General features: G+C 40.9%; 1 protein-coding gene across 4 annotated transcripts; it reads right to left on the bottom strand.

Moving 5' to 3' along the window:
- Positions 1–457: 457 nt before the first annotated feature.
- dnajc6 (DnaJ (Hsp40) homolog, subfamily C, member 6) lies at positions 458–26886 on the bottom strand. Of its 4 annotated transcripts, none has more exons than XM_044044886.1 (19): positions 25976–26886; positions 20863–20998; positions 17155–17204; positions 16631–16779; positions 15630–15752; positions 14767–14900; positions 13319–13513; positions 13072–13189; positions 12670–12749; positions 12372–12565; positions 11949–11975; positions 10837–11211; positions 9322–9465; positions 8455–8556; positions 7700–7834; positions 7282–7614; positions 6718–6866; positions 6222–6398; positions 458–3144 (listed from the first exon to the last, which is right to left on the bottom strand). In XM_044044886.1, the coding sequence occupies exons 1-19, from the start codon at positions 26229–26231 to the stop codon at positions 3043–3045; spliced, it is 2979 nt and encodes a 992-aa protein (XP_043900821.1). In that variant the 5' UTR covers positions 26232–26886; the 3' UTR covers positions 458–3042. The 4 variants fall into 4 exon arrangements, with proteins under 4 accessions (XP_043900821.1, XP_043900824.1, XP_043900822.1 ...); XM_044044889.1 differs by having other exon boundaries at positions 9397–9465; XM_044044887.1 differs by lacking the exon at positions 11949–11975 and having other exon boundaries at positions 25976–26885.
- Positions 26887–27351: the final 465 nt, after the last annotated feature.

Genomic DNA, 27351 nt, shown 5'->3' with positions numbered 1-27351 from the left:
AAATAAGATAAATAAAAAGAAGAGATCGAAATAAAAGGGTATTTGTAAAAGACAGGAGAAAGAGAAAAACATTGGACCATGGGATGAATGGGAGCTACTGTATCTACCAGGACGCTTTCCCCCCCTGTTCTTTCTGTGAAAAGTTGAGTCAAAGGTTTCTTGGGGGGTTTACCAATTATTTTAGCAAACCCGAAGTAGTACAAAAACCACTCTACAACTTTATGTGTTGGTTTACTTTTACTGGCACTTTAACTAAGGATCCAGGAACTATGCAAAAATACTTCAATGCAAAAATAATGTAGTTCATACTTTGTAAGCTGCTGCCCCCCAGTGTTGGAATGCATGAACCACATCTGGGTATTTATTATACTATACCTACCAAGGCCTTCTCTGCACCACTAACTAACTAAACTGCACTAAAAAAAAAAGAAGATAAAGAGACACATAATATGGACTGTTGAGTTTTCTGTTCACTATTTATTTTGTGCACTGCACTTGATCATTATTTACATCCTGTAACCGTAAACAGAAACATGTTGTTTTTTTTTACACATTTTTAGTAATACTTGGAACAGCAGACAGGCAAACACATAACCTACAGTCGTCTGTATTCAAGTCTTTTTTTTCAACACTTTTCATACATACCACAACAACACACATCCATTGACTACAATACCGAGATTAGCCTTGAAACACAGCCGTAAAATTGCAGGTAGAGAAGTCAGTCAATGAGGGATTATTTCACATGTAGGTCCTCAAAGTAAATGGGGCACAAAAGCACAAACTTACACTCTCCCTGTGTCTGGAGAATCCAAAGAGAGTACATGTTCTTCGTTAACATCCTCTGATGGAAACCCACTTCAGTCAAAACACAGTTTTTCCTCCTTAAATGATCCACATCTGAGCTCCAAACCAGTCAAAGAAACAGCACTTTATATCAGTTGCTCTTTTTGTTGTGGTCTATATTCCAAAGCAGGTGGAGAAAAAACAAATTCCAGTAAAGACAAAAGACATTATGATGTCTATGAAGAACTAAAGACATTCAGAAACAGAGTGTGAAAACAGTAAAGCACTTAAAAGGTTCATGATCAGAATGTTAAAAATTGACATTTTTCAACTGATAATAAAAGTAAAACTGTAAGGAAATTGCAGAACTGCTTCTTTTCCAATTTGCAAATGCATATATTTTCATTTTTGCACATTTGACACTGAAATATGTTAATTTAAAACATGCTCCAAAGGCAGGAGAGAAAATAAAATACACAGGAACAATCGCATCAGTAAGAAAGTTATTGAAATTATGTGGAAAGATGTAGGCTCAAGGTCACACCTGCTCTCTGCACCTGCCACACATAACACACAGTGCTGTACAGTTAACATGAAGTATAAATTATTTAACTTACAAAAAAGAAAAGAACATTTTGTAATTGTAAAGAAAATAGTTTTGATAAATCTATTGTAATGACAACAGATACAACCTACAATATGTTGGACTTGAATGGAATTGGGAATGTGAGATACAGAAGTCACTCCAACACAATCTGTCAACTAAAATTTATGTCTGTAAAATAAACCCACACCTTGTGATGCACCGAGGAACTTAATTGTTGTATTGCTTACACACATTAGTGCAGGGGTCTCAAACTCCTATATCCTGGGTGTCATTGAAAGTTTAGTCAAGTTTCAGTGTCACAATGACATCGCAGTTGTGTTATTCATAATGATCTTTCACAGTATTTCAAAGTATAAGTCTTTGTTTTGATATAAAACTATATAGTCCACAATAAAAACACATTTATGGTGCAAAATTAATCTTTAAATAACACAGACTGAAATAAATAACATAAATTAAAAAAATAACTTATTAAGACAGTAAATGTGTAGTACATGTATTGCGTTGATAAATATATCCTCATGTGTTGGGGAGTAGTTTATACCAATTGTTTTCATGATAACTTTACGCATGTTTGAGACCTCTACATTCATGCGACCTCTGCAGTCTGCTGCGAAAAAGACACTACAAACTAAAATTTGCGATATGTGCCGACACATTATTCCTGTTTCACTGGCCCGACAAAAAAGAGAAAAAAAAACTAGCTAATAAAAGAATAAATAACCACAATTTTTCTTCAAAGCTGCACGGAGTGAAGTTGTCAGTTTGTGCTTTCAAAGAGATCTATGTAAAACATACAGTACCGTGTGAGTGAATTTGAAAGAGGCTGAAAAGTGCTTCCGCTATGGAAATGTACATGTGCTAATCCAAAAATATACTGTTCAATCTCCCAGTTTTTTGCAAATATGATTCAGACACAGTCATGTTAAGCAGCTCTCCTAAACATTGTTTTAGTTGTTTTGTTATTATTTTGAATAGAGTTTTGGCTCATTAGCATTGAAGCCAAGACATGTTTTGTCATGTTTCCATGTCATTTGACTCAAGTTAAAAATACACCATAACCTGGTGCTGCTGCTTATTTTCTGAAAAATCTGGACTTGATGTGACAGAGCTGTTCGTGGATGTGATTTCCCCATAAACAACTAAACAAAATCTACTTTTCAAGCAAAACGTATAGCGGTTAAATGCCTGTTGCAGATACTCAAAGACAGTCTTGCAGTTAAAGCCGTCTCTGAAGTGTTTGTTCATGTCACTCCCTGATGTGTTTCACTCTTATCTTGCTCGTCGTCCTTCGTCTCTGATGTTCCGTCTCCTCTCAATCAAACATTTGTCTTGTTCTCCTAGTCGTCCCGGTGACTCTGCTTTGATTAGTGGTTTGATAAGGACACTCAACAAGAGAGGACACACATGTTGCACCACATACAAACAGTAGGTCAGAGCTTGGGGGGGGTTGGTGTCGTTTGTGCAGTTCACTGTTTCTGAGCACAGCAGTCCTGTCGTCTTTGCAGATCAGAAGAGAAAGAAGTGTGGGTCAAAGAACAGGTATAAAGGCGGATGTTGAAGGGCGTGGCTGTATGTTGGACCAGTGGCTGCGAATTATTTTGTGAATTCATTGACATGAATTAATTTCAATTCATCGCACCGTTTGCTCAGTACAGAGGTTTTTGTCCTTGGCTTTCAAATTCTGACCAGGCGTCATTTAGTTCCATGAAAATCATCTTGGCATATTGTTCATATGGTTGTCCTGTTGCCTGTGACGGGAGAAAGAAAACACACACACGCAACAGTTAAACTCTCTCTGCACAAAGCAGCAGGTGTTTTGCTGCTGGGCAAACACCTGGATATCAACGCGTTGGACCATCTCCAGAAATCAACATGCTTTCAAAACACAAGAGTTGCAAAATTAAGCCAAATGTGAGTCAGTCATATTGAATTATAATAATAATATAATAATGCAATATAACAAAGTACAAATACTTTGTGAGTGTACTTAAGTACAAAATTCACATATCTGTTCTGTACTTTACTTCTGTTATTTATATTTCTAGCAACTTTTACTCCACTACATTTCCTCTAACTCTCTTTGTTACTTTTTACTACGAAATAAAATCAGAAGAAGAAGAGTTGGTAATGGTCTGTATTTATATAGAGCTTTTCTAGTCTTGAGGATCTGATTTACGCAGCAGTTTTGCCATTCACATGCTTTAACATGGCATTACGGACACATACAGAAATTGAACCTACAACCTTCCAGTTGAAAGACAACTCGCCCTACCACTGCTCTATCCTACTTCTAAAACTTAAGTACATTTTATGTCACAAAATGACTTTTGATACTTAGGTACAGTAAATGTCATATACTTTAAGACTTTTACTTGAGTAATATTATAAAAAGTGACTTTACGGCCCTATAATGACTTACTTCTGTAACGGTTTCATTTTCCATCAACAAGTACATTTATATGGTGAACTATTTATTGTTGCATATCAAAACAAACATTTTATTTTAGAAATGATCTGAAATATTATTATTTTTGATATATTTTTCCTAAAAAAAAATCCCTACTAACCAAAGTAGACACTCAGTGGCCCCCAGGTCATTTGAGTTTGAGACCTCAGTATGAATCAGCCTCTGATCAAACTGCATGGAATCACCTCTGAACTTCAGTTGCCACTAAGTCTACCCTGCCCTGATGTCTTACAGTGATTGATCAATTGTTATTGATCTCTCTCTGTTTGTGTGGGATGTACTGTCGACTCTGTCCTTATAAAAGAGAGGATGAGAAGTATGCAAGAGTAATCCAACATCCGTTTTACTCCGAGAAACAAACTACAAGGATAAAACAGGTGAGGTCCTTTTTCTCCAGCTGTTATTGTGACAACATTTTAACCTTACTGTTCTGTCATTCATCATTTTTTGTGTGTCACTCTGTTCACCTCAGGTAATAGGCTGAATCTAAACCTGCTGTAACTGCACAGCCATTTGTGATTATTTCCAGTGCAAGAATGCTCCTCATCCTACAAGCTCTGGTACTAATCGTGGTGGAGTCCATAGTGGCAACTCCACAAATCATGAAAGCCCAGGATAACAGAGCAGACAACATCAATGTATTTCTGACCATGGCGTGGCAAGTCGGTAAGCTCATCCATCCAAATTCTAGCTGTTATGTCTGCAGTGTAATGCCTTACACAGCAGGACAAGGTCTGCCTCTGATGGCCTTACCAGTGTCTGACTGTGACACCTGCCGTCTCATGCACATTCGCCTGTCTCAGTCCTCTGCTTGCCCAAGCATCTCCAAAATGAGACCTCTCAACTGCTCCAGAGGCAACTGCAACAGATGTACAGAGACTCCAAAACCTGTTCCCATACTTGTTATTCCTCAGAGGTTCACTTGGTGCCTTGAGAATGACGGCGAGAGACCCGTCGGAGATTCGGACTGCCTCCATACTTTTAAATGGGGCCCGGGACAAACTCATAACAAATTCAAATCTCTGAATTCTCTTCCTCAGCAGTGTTTGGAGGCAGCAGGACAGACTCGCCTCAACATTTTAGCTCGCCACTCAGCCAGCTGCTCCATCTCCTCTCCAGAGGGAATGTACTGGGTGTGTGGAAACCTTGCATATCCATATCTTCCAGTGGATTACAAAGGACGCTGTGGCTTGGCACATGTAGTCCCAGCAATGAGAGTGGCTCACTCTTTACCCCAGAAAGTTCCTCTTAAACGTACGCGGCGCGGAGTGTCAGACATCTTCGGAACACATAGCCAGTCGCCCTTTAAGAACGCACTGGGCCCACTGCTTCCTTTTTATGGAGTTATGTCTGCATTGGATCAAATTTCCGACCTGTCTCGTGCTCTTGAAGTTATAGCCAATGAAACCGGAAAGGCTCTCACGCTGCTGTCGCGTGAACTCGCCTCTGTTAGACTGCTGGCTTTACAAAACAGAGCTGCTTTGGATTTTCTTTTAGCAGCTCAGGGAGGAACTTGTGCCGTGATCGGTTCTGAATGTTGCACCTTTGTTCCCGACTACAGTGCAAACATCAGCGACATTGTCAGTCATCTTCACGACACAGCTAAAGCTGTCCACCAGGACAGTAGCTCGATATCTGACTGGTTGAGCAATATTTTTGGACCAATGAGTTACCACATTGTTAAAGTCCTTGTTATTTTGGCTGTTTTTATTGTATTATTTTCCTTGTTTATGTCGTGTATGAAAAGGTTCCTGTGCAATATTTGAAGTATACAGACAAAGAGAAACTTTGTTAAATCTATTGCAGGGATTAATAGCTGTTTTTAATAATTGAAATCCAAATTTGACCTCAATCTGAATCACCTTTGCGGATTTCTCATTGTAAATAATAATAAAGCTTTTATTGTGTGGTTTAATAAATAAAACCTGAACGTTTCTTTTACTTGTATCTTTGTTGGTAACTGTTGTACCTCCATTAGCTCGTTTTGGCCACCTGGGGGCAGCAAAGTCATGTCATGTTTAGGTCCATGTGATGATGAAAGTCTAATATTAACTCTTGTTTGATAAATGTCAAGTACCTGAGCTGATTTACAGCTACTTTTTTGGCAGTAATACTCTATGTGGACCTAAACGGAGGTAACTGCTTTAGGATGTGAAACCAAACTTCATTTTCATATATCTAAGGTCTACTCGCATCTGTTTTTTTCCCCTTTGTTGCTGGGTTGTACCTTAACAGATAATTGTTCCCTCTCTGAAATATAAAGATCCTTACTTTATTAGTTTTAGGTCCCCCATTCATTTCCTCTCTCTCTCTCTCTCTCTCTCTCTCTCTCTCTCTCTCTCTCTCTATCTATCTCACCTTGTCTGGGTGGACAACCAGAACTGCTCTGCGGTAAACCTTCTTGACCTGCTCCGGAGTGACCAGGTCAGCCATGCCCACAGGCTTCCAGCGCGTCTCTCCCTCCCACAGCACAGTGTGCATGGTGGACAGCAGGGCACGGATGTTACGCTCTTTCCCCTCAATCCAGTCCAGAATCTGGGTCAGGATGGAGAAGAGAAGCCATTAGCCACTATATTTGGAACATTTATTAAAAGAGACGCTTTCATGTTATTTTGGCTCTGGTGAAATGTTTTAAAGTAATCATTAGAGGAACTTCATTAATCATTAATTATATTTTTTGAGTACACTATCCTAACTTTTGTGAATCACTGAACTGCTTCTGTCGTAGCAAAATGAATCGACAGAACACAAACTGTGATTTCATGTAGATGTTTTGCTGTTTTTTCAAAGATACTCTGGAACAAAAACAACACTTTATATTTTGTGTTTGCAGTTGTTGCTCTTTAATCCTTGCCTTTAGTTTTTCAGGGTCCATCTCTTTGGCCATCTCCTCCTTCCTCATCTCTGCAATAGTCCTGGGCCCTTTCTTCTCTTTGGTCCCTGCAAAGCCTTGACCGGACAGCAAGTCATCAAAGTTGGCATGTGAGGCCTTTGGCTTAGAACCTGGCAGAGAAGAGACAAACACAAAGAGAGAATTTTCCAGGTAAGTCAAATCAATCCTTATATAACACAATTTCCACGTGGGTGCGTGCAGCTCGGTCCAAGTAATACAACCTTTCATAATTCTCAGAAACTAGCACCCTTTACTGGTGCCATATAAAATAAACATTTTCCCAGATCTGAATCGATAACCCCACATATTTTTGTAATGAATCCAGCTCATGAGTAATGAGTAATTTATATTCATTATGTTGCTGCATTGCCTGCTACAGGTGACATGCCATAAATTCTTTGCACAATCACTCATACTCACAATGAACAAATTTAATCTATCAGGAAACATGGCACTTGATTGCAAATATGGCAGTTCTGCAGGGATTGAACTTGTCAGCTAAGCAAAAGTCAAACTTCCTCTCACCCATGGCAGCTTGTGCTTTAGCGGCAGCACTGGGCGAGCCTCCTCCCATTGCAGAGAAGCTGACGTTGTAGTTGGGCCGGTTCTGAGGTGACGTGTGAGGCATGGAGGTGTGGCTGGGGCTGGGCTTTGGCTGTGGGGCAGGGCCTTGTCCTTGCCAACCTGCATTGCCTCCAGCACCTGCCTGCCAAGAAGGGAAGCTGGCTCCTCCTGCATGAGGCTGCCACCCTCCTGCATGTTGGGGCGATGGAGGAGGCCTCGATGGGGAGCCCATGGGAGGAAAAGAGGGTGTTGCTCCAGTAGGAGTAGTTGGTTTGCTGTTGAAGCCAGAACCTCCTGAGGATAGAGGGCCAGGGATTATGGTGGTGAGAAGGTGGCAGAAAAGACAAAAGACTGAAAAAAACATTTTGTGTGAATTTACCTCCAAGGTTTCCTCCCAGGTTGCCTATGTCTGCAAATGGATCTAAGGTGTTTGGCTTGGTTTGGTGGGTGGGGGTGCTGTGGACTGAGCCTGTGGGGCTGGTTGTGGCTGACCGGCTGCCCACACCAAAGCCTCCTGATGAACAAATACATGCATGGTTATAGGAGAGAAAAAAACTCACATTGATGCATAGAAAACACAGATTAACCGTTTCCCTACAGTAAAACTGCAGTGTAACTTTTAAAAATCTCTGCTTGTTTGCTAGGGCTGATAGATATCCTGTTGGATCTTCTCTAAACGGTTTGTTTGTTGAATTTCCTTCACATGCTCTGATTAAAACAGTTGATTCACTTGATCTTGTGGGGCTGCCCGCCGTAGTGAAACAGGCCTGAAAATAGTGCCAAATTGATAGCATGTTCTGACACAGTGATGGACGGTGTTTTTTAATGTTCAAATGTGTTAACGTAACATATGAATGCTTGTTTGAAGGTTGGAGAGCATTTCGAGTGATTTCTACTGCTCTAAAGTTTGATTTGATAGATGCCTCTTGCCCCACCCCACCCCAGTGCTGCAGGTGTACACATCCAGTAAAACACTACCTCACAGGTTTAATAGAGGACAATAAAGGAGACTACGCACAAATAATGTTACCTTTCAGAAAAACCAATTGTTATGCACTGCAGCCTTAAATAAATGATCACATGAACAGTCAATGCAGTGTATGTTTGTGTGTGTGTGTGTGTGGTTGGCAGTACCTGCGCCAGTGTTAGCAGGTCTGTTCCAGTCCCATCCTCCCATGGCGTTTTGCTGCTGAATGTTGACGGTTGGGGTGGAGGGTGGAACAGGGGAACTCCGGCCTATTCAAGCACATCAAGGTCATCACACACAGAGACACACAGTAAATGACAGACATAAACCCACACACAGCCAGAGAATATTACAACAACAATAATAATAACACTAATAATAATAATAATAACTGGTTTGAATCTCATGCAAAGGCATTTGTTTGGGAGCTGCTGTTCATTGTTCAGGTTAGGTTCAGGCCAACAGTCTATATGTTATAGTTTTAATTTTAAAAAATAGTATTATACACTGATTAATTATGTGATAACGTTGTGAAGGCTCTCAGTCATCCGTTGTATCCCAGTAGAGTGAGTGAAAACTGCACTTTCTTTGATTTCCTTGAAGATATTTTCAAGAGAAAACAAAAACTTAAAGAAATGGATATTGATATATATCAATAATGTGAACTTGAGGTTTAAATATTGGCTTTGGGACAAGTTCAGGTTGAAAAATTCTATTTGATATAGCAAAATGTTTCATGCTGGAAACTCAAGTTGTTACTAAGCAAAACTACTTAGGTGCTGCAAATTCCGATCATACATCATGCAAACGTTAAACAAAGGGTTGCAATTAAAAAAAGGCAGAGCCAGTGTCAGAAAGCAAGGAATGACGCAAAGCTTATAAAGAGAGGTGTTAATGTGTTAGAATGTGGCCACAGACTTGCAGACATGGTAAAAACACGCCTTACCCTGATTTTGGGGCACAGACTTCTGAAATGTGCTTGTTACATTCACAGTGCAGTGAGCAGGTGTCCAGCAAACAGAAACATGCCTTACCGAGGCTTGTGGGCTGCAGGGTGGGTGATGGAGAGCGAGCAGCATGCAGAAAGGGGTCTGGCTGCCCCACATTACCTGGTCCAAGAAATGAGCCCATCATGTCCTGAGGCTTAGGCATTGGACCTGTCCCAAAGGGGTCAAATGCTGTGGAAAAGAAAATTGTCCCCTATACTTATTGTCCAATTCTAATAAAATACCATTTACCTTTTATTGTGTATTGCCTTTGGGATTGTGACTTGTTGACACACCGTAGGGTGGGATGACTGACCAACTACTGGTACACCTTTATCTATAATAAGGTAATTATTGGTCTACTGTGTAACTATATTTGTGATCTGATTGCACTGCAAAGTACTGGCTGTTACTCTTTTTGTTCCCAGGATTAGCTGTTGCTTTATGCTTACTGAAATAGGTAAAAAAAGAAGCTGTTTTTTTTTCAATTCACCATTTACTAGGAACATGCAGCATAATGATTGGGAATTGATTTCATTGAGTGCTTTTAAATCCAAATCAAGACTATATGAGGCTGATTCCATCACATGTACATTATTTGTTTTAACTGTGTAACTTTGTTATTTGTGTTTTTATGGGATGCTGTCTATCCTGGCCAGGTCTTTTAGCCCATTGAGGTTTTTAAACTCAATGGGATTTAACTGGTTAAATAAAGGTTATTAAATAAATGAAAAAAATAAATGTACCTCACCTATTGCTGCCTTTACAAGGTACAAATAACAAAGGGGGAAAAACTTAAACAGGCAACATTTTTAAGAGTTGTGGTTATCTACATGAACCCTGCCTCTTACACAGTATATTCCACCTTCAAGATTCTATTATTATTCACTGTGCCTCTGGTAAATTTCACTGTACTCCATACGAGTAAGTAGACTCCCCATAGAAAACTTCATCTGTATACTTTTGTGAAAAGGCCATTTTGAGTCAACTGCAGTCTCTTTACACAAACCTTTAAGAGTCTGAGGCATTTCTCCACCAGGTGGCACTCTTACCTGGTTCCAAGGGTTTACACTGAACTGTGGAAAATTGGCTTTTCTTACTTCTTTGCCCCCAGTTTGCAGAGCATGTTAAAGCTTTAAAATAATTGATCTGGAAATCTCAGTTCTAAGGTGTTGTCGTAGAATATGACAGCTATTGTAATTGAATTGGTTGTACCTACTGTATGCCTTGTCTTTGTATCTTCTGTATTGTATATCTGTTGTGTATTGTTTTTTTCAGGGTTTTCAATGACCCTGGTATGAGTATTTCTAGTGAATTAATTATATATGTTATTCAATGCTTTGCAAATGTGTCAACATTTATAACTTACTTAATCATGACATAATGGAGGAAAGTGTAACTTCAATTTTTTAGACTATTTCTGAGGTCAAGGATGAACTTTGAAGCTTCACTGACTATATTCGTCTTTTAAAACTCAAGAGTTTCTTGTGTTTGCAACGCAACAAACCCTTTAAAATACGCTGTGTTTTTAAGTCAAATGTAATTTCAAAGCTGTTTTCTCACCTGGTGCAGGAGAGTGACATGGTGAAGCAGTGTTGGGCACTACTTTGTGTGGTGTGGACTGAGAGGATGACGGCCCACTGGCTGGCTGAGCTGTGGCCCCAAACAAGTCCCCGAGAAGGTCAGTGGCTGTGGCTGCAGCAGACGGGAGCTGTGGTGAAGCATGTGGGTGGTTGATCTCCTCCCCGTCCAGGCCAAGCAGATCCACTTCCTCGGCAGGTGGAGGTGGCGCTGGCGCTGCAGCAGGCAGGTCGGGTTTATGGGAGGCTGTGCTCACACTGCTGCGCTGGCTAGAGAGAGACAGCATCTCGTCGTCAGAGGGCTCGCTTTCTTCGCAGTGACCCCGGCCGTGTGCACCTGCGCGGGGCATGCTCGGTTCTGCAGGACAAAAGAGACAGAAACAGAAAAAAGGACTGAAAGAAAGAAACATGACAGTAATCCAAAGCAGATTTATGAGAAAAGGGGACAAGAGGAGATAGGAGCTAATGGGCAACTATATATAGTTCATTATAAAAACACTATCAAGCACCAGCTAATACCCCTAATATTGTATTCTACACATTTAAGGTCTGTCAATAAGACAGGTCACTGCATTCATCTAATTGGAGGAGATATTATCCACAACAACACAAATAGCCATAGTTTATTATGCTTTCAAAGAAGTACAGGATAAATAGTGTGGCAATAGAAAAGTGTACTTGGCTATTATTAATTCACAGCAATATTTCACTTTGGTAGAACATTTTAATTTGAGAAACCCATGGCTGCATTGTTTTCCTTCCGCTATCTATACCCAACCTTGTTTTGTCAAAGACATTTCACTGTTTACAAGGAAAAAAAAAACCACAATGAATACTGAAATTGTTCATTCAGGTCTCAAATTGGTTTGATATTTTGATTTAAGGCATGTTTTCTACCAAAACGATATATCACTGTTCAACAAGAGCAGGGTTGATATCAATTCAATCAAAACAAATCATAAATGTACAGTAATAACCAGCCAAGTGATTTTCTCAACAAAAACAATTTATTATATGATTGAATTGCATCGAGCCCTGGTTAATTAACGTCAATGTCTTTCTCTAACAGAGCTGTGGTCTCCTCTACCGTCTTACCCTCCAGATCCAAGCCCTCCATCTCATCTTGCAAGAATAAAAACGAGAGTCACATTAGTGGGTTTGTGTGGCGATGTATGTTTGCATTTATTGTTTTATCCTATTCTGTGCTATTTTGCAGTTATGTACCATCTTATGTATGTGTGTCAAGCACAACTGCATAACAAGCATAACTGTACATGAATAAGCCAGTCTATATCAGTGGCCAATATTTATTATGTACAGAAAACCTTGGTTTGCTGACTCGAATCCCTTGACAATACAAAAAAACTAATGGACCATGAGTTTGGAGCTTTTTATATGTGATTACTATCATACAAATGTCTTCCCCATCTTTCACATTCCCACCACAGGCATCAGTATTTTACATTATTTAAACATGTGTACCCATACTGAGCCCTCATGTGTTCATTCCTACATTACCAGCAACAGCCAGTGCATCCTGATGTTCCTGGTGGCAGGAGAACAGCACGCTAGGACTGAGGTCTTTACAGGGAAACTGCTCCCACGGTGGCGTCAGGTCTTTCTGCTTGTCCACACCCTCTACCTCCATGTCCAGCATCACATGGAACAGCTGAGGATACTTCTCAGGAGAGTCACATGCATCAAGCTCTGGCCTGCAAGGAGAAATGAGTGTGAAGGTGACCGGAAGTATATATCCCATTATAGAACTGAAAAAGCATGATTAAAAAGGTGGTGAAGAGAAGATAAATGTTCTCACTTGTTAAACTTTAGCACGGTGGTACCAGGGGCAATGAAGCCAGTGTGGAACTGGATCTGGAAGATCTGAGTGTTGGACACCTAACAGAAAAACAACAAATGTAATTTCTGTTTCTCTCAATAGATTTAGATTTTTGGGTAATAACTTAAGTTCTGTCAGTTCAACCAGCACACGTTTTGTGGAATATTTCAGTGACCATTTAAACCAGTTAAACAATAAGATAAACACAAAGAAATTTGCTACCACAAATAAGGCATGTCAGAAAATGTAAAAAATTGCTGCTTTTAAACTGAAAATGCACACATATTTTAAAAGAAGTTGCCGCCACATCCTCAGACAGTGTGACCCATTCTGTCTAATCAGGATTCTGTGAGACGTGTCATCATGCGTCCATCGGTGTACCTTAGCCTGCAGACGTCCTCCGATGGTTGACCGCATGTGGTAGACCGAAACCACGACGTCGCCTTGCACACTGACGCCCAGAGGGAAAACCACCTTGGCATCTTGGACCCTGTGCTCTCTAGTGGGAGGCAAGGCACGTTAAAACAGAAGGAAGAAGGTGAAATGAAGGCAAAATGTGATGTGGCAGTAATTGTAAAAACAAAAAAACGGTTAACATAAAGGAGAAGAAAACATGATGTGCCTCTACCTCATCCTCTCATACTCCTGTGCAGTGGTGAAGATCTTTGTCTCTCCAATGAGGACGTCACAGAAGGGCCGACAGCCACTGCGCTGCTTGTTAAAGCAGGGAACTGGACTCATGGTGAGGGACTTGATCACCAGGGGCTTAGAGTGGGGCAGACTGGGCTTCTCTGACACCATACTACACACATAGCCGATGTACCTGCATGGGGGACACAAGGTTATGTCACAATCATAGTTTCCTTTGTTAGTGTCTGAAAGCCTCAGGGCACTACCAAGGTTGCTGCAAATATAAACACAAAAACCTAATTTGGAAGTGGTTTTAGGACACATGTGGCCACATTCCAGAGCAATCAATCCTCACGACAGACTAAAGACCACCTCTTCAGATGACGTCACCTAATCTGCAGCTGTTTCCGTTATTTTACACTAGTCAGCAAGTTCTCTTTTTTTGATAGTGCCACCTTATTTCAGCTAGGTATAAAACATAATATCAATAAAAATAGTAAAACAGTAAAATAGTGGTATAATAAAATACTGAAAGCTACACAGAAGTGTCCAGGTTTGACTACTATTGTCCTTAAGTGAAGGCCATGGAGAAGAGGTCTCTAAAAGCAATGTAAAATGTTCAATGGTGGGGATTTTATTTCCTCCAAAGTTTAGGGGCAGCTACAGAAAAGGACCGATTGATTTTGGCACATGTAAAAGCAGCCTGTTATTAGATGTCAGAGCTCGGGATGGAGCGTGAAGAAAAAGAAGATCCGAGAGGTAAGATGGTGCCAAACCGTTAAGAATAACAAATTTTAAAATCAATCCTAAAATGAAAAGGAAGCCAGTGAAGGGAGCACAACACACATGTGATGTGGTCTTTCTCTTCTTTTTTTCATGTCTTAACATCGTGTCCAATCGTATGTGGGCCCAGGAGACACAGCGAGAATGCATTTTAATGCCAGGTGTGAACAGGCCTACTTAAGGTTGTCCACATGCTGAAAATATGAGTAACTCCCGATACGTGCAGCCAAATCAAATTTGAGCTCTGCCCAGAAGGATTTCATTAATGCAGTTCTCCTAAACTCTGAGTCAACGTGTACCGAGACTCTGAATTACAAGGAAATTCTTTCATTAACATGCAAATATGACAGCTCGTGCATGAAAGGTAATTAAGTGTCAATCAAAGTGCGAGTTTATGCACTAGTAATTTTGACAATGCTTCATATATGACAGGTCTTTCCATGAGTTGCTCTAACGTCACTTTTAGTAGTTTTACTAGATGGTTTGTGGTGTTTGTGGTGACAGGAAGTAAACACAGATGCATTGTGAACACCACGGTGCAGCAGAGACATCAAGAGCTTATGTGCAGCAGCCTCAGCAACAACAGTGCCACTTCCTCCATTTTCTTCCTCTCACTTCCCCTCTTTTCTTCCCCCATTCTGTCCCACAGTGGAGAATGCAAACCTGCGGTGTGAGGGCCAGAGGCCAGAACCGGGTCTCTTGGCGCTGAGCAGCTGCATGGCAGGAACTGGGTTGTTGAAGAGGTGGCAGAAGCAGAACATGGCACAGACCAAAACACCAGAGGGAGCGCGACCATCCTTAAAAACACATTGTGAGGGAGAAACATAGAATCTTTAGAAAGTAAGTAACTAAGTTTCACAAATGTACCTCTTTTGTCTTGTCATTTATAAATTATTGCCGTCTGCTCTTAGTTTATGTAGGTTACAGAGAAATTAAAACATCTTGGTGATTCAAATTAAAATAAAATCTTGCCAAACCACATACTCTACCACAGTGTGCAGCACTGTTGTCACTGAGTAAGAATAGGTTCACCGTTTCCCGGAATATATTAGTGGTTGTTCAAGTGAAAAAACACTTGTATTACTAAGTATTTAGCTGTGAGTAAGTTTGAAGACTTTCCCAAACACAAAATCGTACAGATTCAGAAGTCCTTTCTATCACCCCAAAGCTATGTAATCAATAATTTATGTAGATTTTAGCCTTCAAAGACAACAAGCAGGACATTAATGCTCCTCTGCTTCATCAGGTATAATTCAAGTCTAATTCCAATTGCCAAGCAACCACAGAGGTAGAAAAACTAAGTACATGACAGAAACCTTTAGAAATATGAGGGGCCAATAATTCATTATACAGAGCTGGCGACTGTGAGACAAGATGGAGACCAAAGAAAAGGCATCATTTCCAAAACTGACTCAAAAGTGTCTCACGGGAGAATTAAAACAAAGCTTCACGAGTGAATGCTGAGGGACTATTATTTGACAAGAGTGAATATTAAATAGAGGGTGGACATGAAAGAGTTTTCTTACCGAACAGGTGATGACACACACGTTCTTGGGATTCTGTTTGAGCCAATTGTGCATGTTCTTACACACAGCAAAGAGGTTGTGGAGGCTGGGAGCCTGGCGGGAGGGCCAATTACACTCTGAAACCTGGAGGAGAGACAGAGAAACAGACATGAGCCGAGACAAAGAGGCCAAAGAAGAAGAATCATAACGCAAGTGAGATGAAGGAAGACAGAGGAAAGCAGAGAGATGGGAAAGAGCGTGGATGCGGTAAAATTGCTAAGAGCAAGAAAAAGATGGGGAAGGAAGGACAGGTGGAGGTTGGCAACAGCAGAAAACACACACCAGTTGCCGCAGTGAGTCATCTGCAAGAGATACAGCAATTTCCACGCGCAAGTCACGAGAGTTAGTGGGCCCAACTCAGCCATGTTAACTCCACTGCTTGACTCCTCAGTGTAGAAGGTTCACAGCTTAAGGGTGAAAATCACTTATCTATACAGATCCCAGCTGTGCTGCCATGATACAAGGAAACCAAATAGCACCCCAAAATCTTCTGGCACGACAGTATATAACATTATTTGACTTCTACGGTGCATGTATTTCAAAATATGCTGTCGTAGATAGAGCAGGAGTCTTAAGAACTCAATAACTGGAAGAAACAACTTGATAAGCTCAGGGATCTGCTGGTGCTTAAAGTCTCTTTTGGTGTACTGTATTTTTTACTGTCTGGACAAAAATGACTCGTTGCAGACAGAGGAGGAACAAGCAATGACAGGCCTGACGGGCAAATCTAATTAAAGGCTTTGCTATGGGTGCTTTAAAGGTTTATGAGTACATGAAGCAACAAATGCAGGCAGACCAAAAATAGCCAGCTACTTGGAAATAACTACTCATACCTCACTCACTGGTGTTGTAATAAGGCAGTGTATGAAAATGGACCAGCAACCACTGACAAGTACTTATGAGCAAATACTTTCTGCAATGGCTTAATCTCAAGTGGCCTCATAAAGCAGCGTCACACTCACCCTGTTGGAGAATTTGGCGCCACGGTAGTTGCGCTGGGACAGGTTGAAAACAGTGTAATGGTCGGCATGGCGACTGTCGAGGAAGGAGCGCATGTCCTCAACGTGGTTCTGATAGCCAATCTGCACCGACTCCGCTGGATATGTCATGACTGGGAAACAAAAGTCCACATTTCAGCTGCCAAAGATTTTTAATTCAGATATTTGAAAGCCCGATATATAAAACATCCATTACATTACTGAATTACATGACTACAGGTCTACAGATGAATTTCCGAGGCTGTATACAAAGCCTTGTGGGACCAATGTACAGCAGACTACATGTCGTCTAAAGCCACGGTTCTCAAACTGTGGTATGTGAGCTTCCTCTGGAGGCACTTGGAAGAAAATATGAAATACTAATAATAAGATGAGGAGGAGCCATAAGGGTGTGTGACTGTGTGTTTATGAATGCAATTGTCTGACTTGGTATACCACTAAAATAAATTGTCTCTGTGTTTGTGGACACAGCTTACAAATGTGTTTACCTATGATGCGCGATGTGATGTAGGCAATGTCCAGCTCCCCTTTTGTGTACCTGAAAAAGAGAAAGAAATTCATTTTAAATCATACATATTATGTAGTCCTTCAAAGACAATAGCAATAATATTTCAAATATAATCACATTTACACAGAATGTAGTCGACCTACTGTACTGTCCTTTTTTTTATTTACTTGCAACAGTATTATTCTCCCACTTATAGTATTAGTATAACTAACAGTTTTTAGGATTGTGAAAGATAATGACCAACCTCCTTTGACTTGAATGACTAAAATAGAATGTATGGATGACATTTGATTTGGCCTTTTGCTTCATTACATGTGGCCAACAGTGTCAAAGCTCACAAAGCTGTGCACATGCAGGCATAGTGAGTGGGGAGAGGTGTAAACAGAAGCTCACACACTCTTTAACTGAGTCTCTACTCACTAGTGACCAAAACACATACAATGTACGTGATTCTCTACATGCAGATGAAGAGAATCTCCTCTACATGTCCCTCTAGTGGACCTGGTGAGCAGTTGTTCTAATATTATCTGAGCAGTGGGGAAGATTTTGGTATCAGCATTTTCAAATTGTATCACGTTCTCCCAATTTAGCCAAACAATCATATCTATGTAATCAAGATCAATGACGTAGCTGAACTAGTTTCTTGTGTCCGTTTATACAAAGACTGTCAAGGTAACAGAGTTGTGATATGAGCTTGTGACCAGGTTGTTAAACAGCAGGTGATGTGAGGAAAGAACATAGAGTACATGTGCATGTCAGCTGCCACGGTAATCACAAATAAACCCAAAGAAATTAGAATTAAACATAAATAAACAGAGTCCACACACACAGGGCCCTGATGAAATGAATCCTTCTGTATCAGCAATGCACTGGCTATTTGGCACAATGAACCCAAATGAATAATTCAGCAAGGAGAGGTGTGAGAGACAGCGAGGCGAGAGGAGAGGAGAGGAAAGATTAAGATTAGTCAAATGTGTGTGCGCATGCGTGCGTGTGTGTGAAATGTTTCCTCATAGTGCTGCTGTGTCAGCGCCACAGTGGACAGCGTTGTTGTTGTTGTACCCACAGAGGAAATATTTGTTTCAATGTGTGTTTGTCTCTGTTGCCTGTGTCATTAATGTTGTAAGCGTTTTCTTTCCGTCTTCCCCAAACCCCCTTCCCCATCTCCGGTCGATGGCATGCCGTTTACAGCAAAACTGAGACAAACTGACTGTTTGTCTCAGTTGCAGGACAGGACATATCTATGAAAACCCGGCCTTGATACACACTCTGTTCCTGTTTGTCTGGCGAGGAAAGGAGACGAGGAGAGAGGAGAGGATGAGTGCTGGAGCAGCATCAGTCTTTGCAGGATAATAACAATAAAGTACATTTTTCTCAGTTTGATTCAGTGACAGATTCTGTGTGTTTCTAAACCAGCAGCAAAACACATGGACCGGATTCCACTGACTGACTGGACTGGACTTTGTTTACCTGTGTGAGTAGACAGAGGGATTTATTTCTTTTTTGTTCATTCCTTCTTTCTTTCCTTTCAGTCCCCTCTTTTCAATGGTTCTGTCTCTTCTTTCATCCAATTTTCTTTGCGTTCTTAATTGCTTCCCTGCTTGGCGTCCCTTCACTCTCTCCCTCCCTCTTTCTTTCCTCCTTCATTTCTTTCCATCCTTCTCCCTCATTTCTTTAATTTTTTCCTTTGTTCTTTCATTCCTTTGTGCTTTCATCTCCTTTTTCTGTCCTACTTATTGCTTTGCTTCTTACGTCCCTTCATTCCATCCATTGTTTTCCTTTTTTCCTCGTTTCCATCCCTCCATTCTTTCCTTTTCATTCATTCCAGTCCCTTTCTTTCCCTTTCTGTACTTTAATCTACAGTAGAATGTATACGTAACTTGGATTTTCAGAACTTCACCTGTGTTTTAGTTTAATTTCTACTGAAACTTTCTTCTCGTCAGTTTGTGTCAAAGTTGGACGATTTTCCTCACGATGTTCAAAATTATTAGTGTTTTAGTGCAACCAGCAGGGGGTGTCACAGCCACTTCAGCCTCAATTACAGTGTGTGAAGTTCTCCTTTGACTCAGTGTCTCCACCTGCACCACACACACCTGCACAGACGTTTGAAGAACTTTTTTAAGTTTTCTATTAATATAAATTTTAAAAGTCGGCTGATTCTTGACACTTTAACCTGCTAAATTTATTATAAGTTTTCATTTATAATTCACATTTGTAAGTATTGTATTTCGTGTCCTTTTATAGATATGCTTTAAAGTTCAGGTCGACCAAACTAAATGTGCGAGTTTGGAAGATCACTTACAAACATTAGCTTGTTTTTATGGTCGAGGACTAAAACCAGAAGCATCAGTTTGAAAGAGCAGTGGACAAAACTGCTTCTTCTTCTCTGGGGTTTTAACAGCAGTTTTATCTATTATGTTGCTTTACTGCCATCTTCTGGATGGAAATAAATAAGGTAACACACCCCACTGTGTCTTATCCCTGACAAATCTGATAAATCTGATAAATCTGCAGAAACCACGTTTCCCCCTCATCAACATGAAGCAGAGTCTCCAACATCGAGTGAAATCGGTGTCAGCAACAAATGAATCTGCTTAACGACTAGATGATGTCACGTCTGCGTGACATGAAATTAACTCTTGTGGGTGACATTTGGACTGAATGAAACTGGGGAAAAAAAACAAAAAACTCTCAAGTTAAAAGCCACATCGGTGTCGAGTCTGAGTGTGTACGAGAGGAACTTTAATAGCTGCCAGCGTGTGGCACTGATCATCCGAGCACATCAGCATACAGTAGTGAGACTCAATATGTCACCACCACGCAGTATGTGTGTGTGAGTGTGTGTGTCTGTGTCTAGTACAGAGCCCCCTTTGTGCTGCCCTGTGCAGATGCCTGTGCACAAACACACTGGGACGACCGAGCTGTGCCAGACTGCTGCCTCTCTTCTCCTCCTTCTAGAGCTCATTCTAGGTTCAGTGGCTGCAACAACGTTCAGTTTACCAGTGACGTATACATGATCATAAAATAAATATCTTTTATAGGAAATATCGTTCATATATATACCATATGTCTGAATAATATAATATGACACATCACAATATTCTGTAGATGCATTTCTTAAATGTCTTTGTAGTGGATCTGTTTTTCACAGTTACATTAAGCTGGTTGTCGGCTTGATTTGTAAATGTGGGTCACAGTCACTGAGCCGTGGCGCTGACACTTTGGTCAATTACGAGTGAAACAAGGACATTTTACAAACTCAATGACAAATTATGTCTTTTGTCCTCTGAGACCATCCACAAATACTTAAGGGTGAAGCTCTTAATCACATGATATACACACAAATGTAATGGAATAATACTAAAGAAAAGAAGAGCTGAATGATCGCACCTTTTGATTCAGCTACTGTATCCATATAATGTGACTCTTACGTTCATTGTTAAGGTAAACTCATTGGTTATAAAATAAAACATTCCAAATCCAACATTTCTGTTAACTATAGACTTCATAATTTTCTAGTAATTTAACGATAAACATGGTGCTGTTGTTGGCAATTACAACAAAGAAAATAACCAGAGTTTATACTGATGTTGCTGGAAAACATGCATTTCAGTCATTACACATAATTTAAAACAAAAGCCCTTATCCAAACAGTACAAAGATCTGCCTGAATAAAGACGTCACTTACGTGGCGACCTGATGCATGACCTTGGTCGATGTGTCCTTCAGCGTGTCCTTCAGGTTGTCCTTGAAGTTGCTGAAGAACTTCCCAGCTCCTCCTTTCACCATATCAAACAGTCCTCCTCCGTAATTTGCATCCATATCTGGGAATCACATCAGCCAATCCAGTTAATTTCATTTACATAGCCCAACCTCACAAACACAGTTATCCCCAAAAGGTTTTACAATCTGTACCGTCTCTCTTTAGACCTTCACATTAAAACTTCACAAATCCCTTGTACAGGGGAAGAAAATGAAAAATCCCTGACCCAGATATTAGTAGACTGCAATGCTGTTTGAAAACTGCAACTCACCTGCCACTCATGACTCACTGCTGACGTTAACGTCAGAAGGTATACATTTTTTTTTTTCTTTGACATTAAAAAAAAGATTAATGCAGGATTAATTTTACATAAAGCCCCAAAAAATTACAACAATCAACAATATCGCTAGCTGGTTTTGCTATTGTGGCAGAAAAGATCAATTAAAATCACAATACTGATTGTTCAGAATGAACTCGGATTATCACAGATGATAATCCGAGTTCCGTAATGAATGCAGATGATAATCCGCATTCATTAATCATTACATTACATTACATATCATTTAGCAGACACTTTTATCCAAAGCTACTTACAATAAGCCAAACTATAAAGTGCTAGTCATAAGTGCGATATGAAGATTTCGTCGTCGTTGTCTTAGTCGATGTAGAGTCAAAAGAGATGTGTTTTTAGTCGTCGGCAGAAGATGAGGCTTCCTGCTGTCCGAATGACGATGGGGAGCTTGTTCCACCATGTGGGAGCCAGGACAGCAAACAGTCATGAGTTTGGCGAATGCCTCTGCGATCCTCTCAGTGAGGGGGCAGCAAGCCGGTTTGCCGACGAAGAGCGGAGTGGGCAGGCTGGGGTGTAGGTTTTGATCATGTCCTGGATGTAGGCTGGACCAGATCCGTTTGTAGCATGGAACGCAAGCACTAGAGTCTTGAAGCGGATGCGAGCAGCTACAGGAAGCCAGTGAAGGTAGCAGGATGAGTTGACATGCAGGGAGACTAGCTAGGAGGGAGTTGCAGTAGTCCAAGTGTGAGATGACAAGAGCCTGGACCAAAACCTGTGCCACCTTCTGGGTTAGAAGAGGTCGTATCCTTCTGATGTTGTGCAACATGTATCTGCAAGATCGAGCTGTTGCAGCAATGTTGGCAGTGAGGGAGAGATGGTCATCACCCAGGTTCCTTGCGGTATGAGAGGGAGCTACCACAGAGTTGTAGAGGGTGATGGTCAGGTATCCACTGCTGCTACGTGTGTTTTGGACTGGGGAAAAGAGGGAATGAGTTGGGTGTTGTAAGTGTAGCTGTGATAGGAAAAACCATGAGCGTGAATGACAGAACCAAGAGAGTTGGTGTACAGAGAGAAGAGGAGAGGGCCCAGGACAGAACCCTGAGGGACCCCAGAAGTTAGAGGACAAGGTTCCGACACAGAGCCTCTCCAGGTTACTCTGTATGTTCGGTTTTGAAGATAGGATGAGAGTAGGGCAAGTGCAGAGCCTGAGACACCTAGTTCCTGAAGGAAGGAAGTAAGGATCTGGTGGTTAACTGTGTCAAACACTGCAGAAAGGTCCAAGAGGATGAGCAAAGAGGAGAGAGAGGCAGCCCTGGCAGTGTGGAGTTGCTCAGTGACAGCAAGAAATCCTCAAATGATCGGATAAAACCCGCCTAAACTAAGCTAACGGTGAGTTTAAATGACTTCACCTTTAAGGTACAACTATTAAAACAAACACCACTACTGACATTTTCATACCTTGCAACCCTCACTTGACCTTAGGACTTATTTTTGTTCCTCTGCTTTTTTGGGGTGTGTTAATCTTAATTTATCTGTGGAGCACTTCTGGCCTCATCCAATCACAATTCAATTGGCAACACCTAAATGAAACAAGTAAAGCCCCCAACATTTTAAATAATTGTTTTATGTTTGTCAACCATTTTCCTTTTTTTCCCCAGGCATGCCGCTGTAACACACAGCCCTCCATCCCTTCCCCTTCCATCCCCTCCGTCACTGCACAGTTTTCGCAATTTCATCAGCTCCATCGTCAAGCATCTGGACTCTGCGGGGATTTGACGAGTTGCGATCTGGACCAGATGCCTTCCTTCGCGATGTCTCCCACTGAGTCCGAGCGCCAAAGACACAATAAAGACTTCATCTGTAACTAATATATATTCCTGTTCACTTGCTGGTCCTGATTGAAACAGACATGTAAGTATAATAATGAGACTTGATGGGCTGTGCCTTGGTGTGGCATAGACACCGATAACCTAGACTATAATCTACTTAGCTATAGATACTTCTGCTGCTGATGACACAAGGACTATATTATTAATCATCTACTATACAGCTTAACCAGAGAAGTATTACACTGCTTTGAAAGCATGTGAACGTGATGAGACATTGATGCAAGCTCTGACAAACTGATGGTTTCAGGTATATATATACATTTTATTTTAATGATGATGAAACTACCTCTTCCACTTGGCATTTGCATGTTCTCCCCGTGTGTGTGTGCAAAAATATGTAATATAGGGATTAGGTAAGTGGACACTCGTAGGTGTGAGAATGGATGGTTATTTGTCTCTATATGTGGCCCTGTGATGGACTGGTGAACTGTCCAGGGTGTAACCCGCTTATCTCGACCCTCATGTGGAGGATAGAGCAGTAGATGGATGTATGCAACTACCTTTAAGAGAGATTCATTTTAGTTTTAATTACATGACTTTATGTTCAACCTTTTCCCCTAATTGGGTGCTGAAAGCTAAATGTTATCATTTGTAAAAACAAAACTGTCTGATTGGCTTCATTGTTGACATTTATTATTCAAATCCCATAATAATAATTACATAAGCTCTCCGTGAGGTGTGCGCTGTCCTGAAATCCCATCGTGCGCAAACAAGTTAATGAATTTCTTTACTCTCTGATTACACCTTTGTTTTAACAGTCTCCAGTCACCCTCATGTGGAGCATAAAGCAGTAGACAATGAATGAATGCAACTAGTTTGTAAATAAATTTACTTAAGGTCAATTTAGAGTGTCCAATTTCCCCAAATCTGCATGGTTTTAGACTGTGGGAGGAAACCGGAAAGGATGGAAAACCCATGCACACAGAACATGCAAACTCTATGCTCTTGTTCCAACCGGTCTTCTTGCTGCAAAGGTAACCGTGTAAACCACTACTTTTCAAATACACATTAAACATTTTAATTTCCAGTAATTCAATATGGATAAGGTTTGACACAATGACAATTTCAACAATCATCATTTGATTCACGGTATAAATAAACCGGACTTTTACTCTGCATGTTACAGCTGACGCGCTTTGTTTTTCTCTACATTCCTCTACATATCTGTGTGAATCTGCTTCTCTGTTAGTCTGTTATTCGGTCTATGTGTCAGTGACCAGATGGATGTGGGAGGGAGCAGCCTGGTTAGACGGCTACAGTAACAAAATCTCTGCACATACAGTATTACAGATACCGATGTTATCGAAATCGCAGGAGCAACATTTGTTAAAGCCAAAATGTCATTTGAGATTAATTATTGTCTTCATCTATGCACATCTTACTCTACAGACCTCACAGATCTGCACAGATATCACAATTTTTTTTCCAATGAAAAGGTGAATAATGATATAAAAATTTACCACTCCCTCTGATATCGCGAATTGTATCGCAATTAATTATTTATTCAAAATCATTCAGCCCTAATATACAGACACATTCAGGTAGTACAGACTGACTGACCTCCAACAAAACGTAACTATGGATCATACACCCATAGGTACGTTTTTAAAATACACACCCCCTAGATGTAGACTAAATAACAGCAATCATAAACCTATCTATGGGTCAATGGAGGACAGGTTGCAGACAGACAGAGCAAAACATAGGCATAGTGTTAGCTCAAGGCCTTTCTATAAAGATCAATGATTCCTTTGAACGTGTCTCCCTCCTTCCAGAGTGCCAACCTTTACCCTCCTCCTCCTCTCAAATCCAGGTTTTTATGAATGGCACAGATGGATATCATAGACAGGAACAGGCACACATGTACATCAAAACAAGCAGCCTGGCACAGTCCACAAAGCTATCCACAAAGCTATCTGATACTATACCCCCCCAACACACACACACACACACACTCTCTACCCCCGCCATCAACCAACCCCAATCCCCTTCCCTCACTGACCCTCCCGCCCTCCTCCTCCTCCTCCTCCTCCTCCATCTTCTTTTGTTTCACACAAATGTTCATCCCTGGCGTCCTAACTCCACAGAACACTGCAGTGAGGTAAACACGGGGCAGAGACATGCAGACACAAGCCTCACCTTTAGTTACTGCATGTTACCATTATTATTATTATTATTGTTATGGCTAAATTCAATAAAGCACTTCAAGGAATTTGCCATCAGATTAGCGATAAACAGATGGACAGGACCACGCACCATTACCGACGAAGATGATGTTTGTTATTGAGCCAACAGTCTATCATTCATGGTTGAAAACTTGAAAACATATACCTTTACAATCTATATGGAAGTAGTTGGATATTCCTCAACATTCAATATTTATAGGCACTAGTGTTAGCATAGTACCAGCTTATGCTTATGCTGATATGGACCTTCAAAATAAACGTCAAAGACCTTTTAAAGCATATAAAATACACAGAATACACATTTCCTTCCATATGTTATGTATTATGTTAACGTATGGGCACACCAGTATGTATTACATTAAACATCAGCCTATGTTGACCTGCAAAATAAAGTAAATGTCAAAATACATTTGGATATTTAACTAACATAAACAGATTAAGTCTAGTAAATACATTAGTATTCTTTTCCCAGCAGTAATAACACACACATATGTATAATACAACGTAGTGCTTCCATCCAGGTATGTCTGGGAGCCACTAGAGAAGTTTCCAGTGGGTGCATACACACATACATGCATTTTTACTTTAATTATTTGCTGTCATACATAATCTGACTAGCTATTAGTCATACTTAATCTGAATAGAGCCATTGTCGGTGCGTGGACTCTTACCTGAGCTGTCCATGGTGCTGCAGTCCTCCTCTCTCAGCGGGCCTATCTTCGCTCCCTGCAGGTTGTTGTTCGCAGCTGTGGAGGCTCCGTGTGCACCGCTGCTGCTTCCGCTGTTGCCGCTGCCGCTACCACTGCCGCTGCTGCTGCCGCCGCCGCCTCTGCCAACACTGAAGCTTTCTCCAGGGCTATCGACCAACTGCAAAGATTCATAGCCATCGTAACTGGTCTTTTTCTTGTAGGCCCCCAGCAAGCTCATTACCGAAGGAAGGGCACAGAAAACGGGGGGAATTAAAGACAAAAGAAGCCCCGGAAGACGCGCTATAATAGTCTCTGCACCATGTAGGCGCCGCCACCACAACCACAGCCGCTGCTGCTGATGCTATTGCTGCTACTGTAGCCTACAGCCTGTGCTACTACTACAACTGCTGCTGCTGCCGAGTGCACCACATGTCCGAGCAGGAGAGCACGACCAGTCTCATAAGAGATATTCCGAATGTTCTTCTCCTCTCTCCCTCTCTGTGTGTCTCTGTGTATCGCCTCCCGTTTTCCTCAGCACCGCATTTTACGACACTGCTGCTGCTGCTGCTGCTGTTGATGCTGCTGCTGCTGCTCCTGTGTCCCAGTCTGACTAAATAAGGGAAATCCGCACCCCAACAGTCCTCTAATGTTATTGGTGCATCTATTATTCACACAGTCACTGAGTTGTCAGTGTGAGGGTATACTGGGTATGTATGTGAAACTGGCCTATTTTATTATTTTTATTATTTTAAAAACAATAAAATACAGCAATGTTAACCCCAGACAACAATGTCTAGTTCCCAAACGTTGTGGGAGTGTCACCTTTTGGTTGTGGGAACATTCCCTGTAGACAATTTTGTCGCAACCTTCATACAACCTGTCACCTTTTGGTTGTGGGAACATTCCCTGTAGACAATTTTGTCACAACCTTCATACAACCTTTATTACCCCTTTACATTTTCACTTGAAGATTAATCAAGCAACTGCAAACCTTTTATAGTGGTATCTAAAACATGTAATGAAGCTTGTTGAAATACAAACACACAAACCTCCGGACAACCTTTTCAGAACGTTCTCTTTTTTAATACAACTAAACGGGAACGTTTCAGCTTTTATGCTCCTACCTAAGCTGAGAACTTTTCTTTGAATGTTGTGTGTTAGTAGGGTTAACACTGCAAGTCACATAGTAAATTCACAGTCGAACAGCGATGTTATGGGATTGTATATTACAGTCCATATTGTTCCTTCTGTGAGTTTTAATTTGCTTACACAACAAATGGGCCAACAAATATTTGGCAGTTTTTTTCCTTTAATGGTCGAGTATGGAAGAGTATTGGAGCCACAAATAAGTGTATGAC

Source organism: Solea senegalensis, linkage group LG14, assembly GCF_019176455.1.
Source record: "Solea senegalensis isolate Sse05_10M linkage group LG14, IFAPA_SoseM_1, whole genome shotgun sequence".
NCBI classification, from domain to species: Eukaryota; Metazoa; Chordata; class Actinopteri; order Pleuronectiformes; family Soleidae; genus Solea; species Solea senegalensis.
This window is presented reverse-complemented; position numbering and strand designations above follow the sequence as displayed.

What these genes read in the sequence shown, in the direction of transcription:
- dnajc6 (XM_044044886.1), bottom strand. Translation starts at nt 26,231, where the DNA reads ATGAGCTTGCTGGGGGCCTACAAGAAAAAGACCAGTTACGATGGCTAT. An exon ending in ACCGTGCTAAAGTTTAACAA is followed by an intron (nt 12,566 to 12,669) that starts GTGAGAACATTT and finishes TTCTCCTTGCAG; the next exon opens with GCCAGAGCTTGATGCATGTG. An exon ending in ACCTGCTAACACTGGCGCAG is followed by an intron (nt 7,835 to 8,454) that starts GTACTGCCAACC and finishes TTTGTTCATCAG; the next exon opens with GAGGCTTTGGTGTGGGCAGC.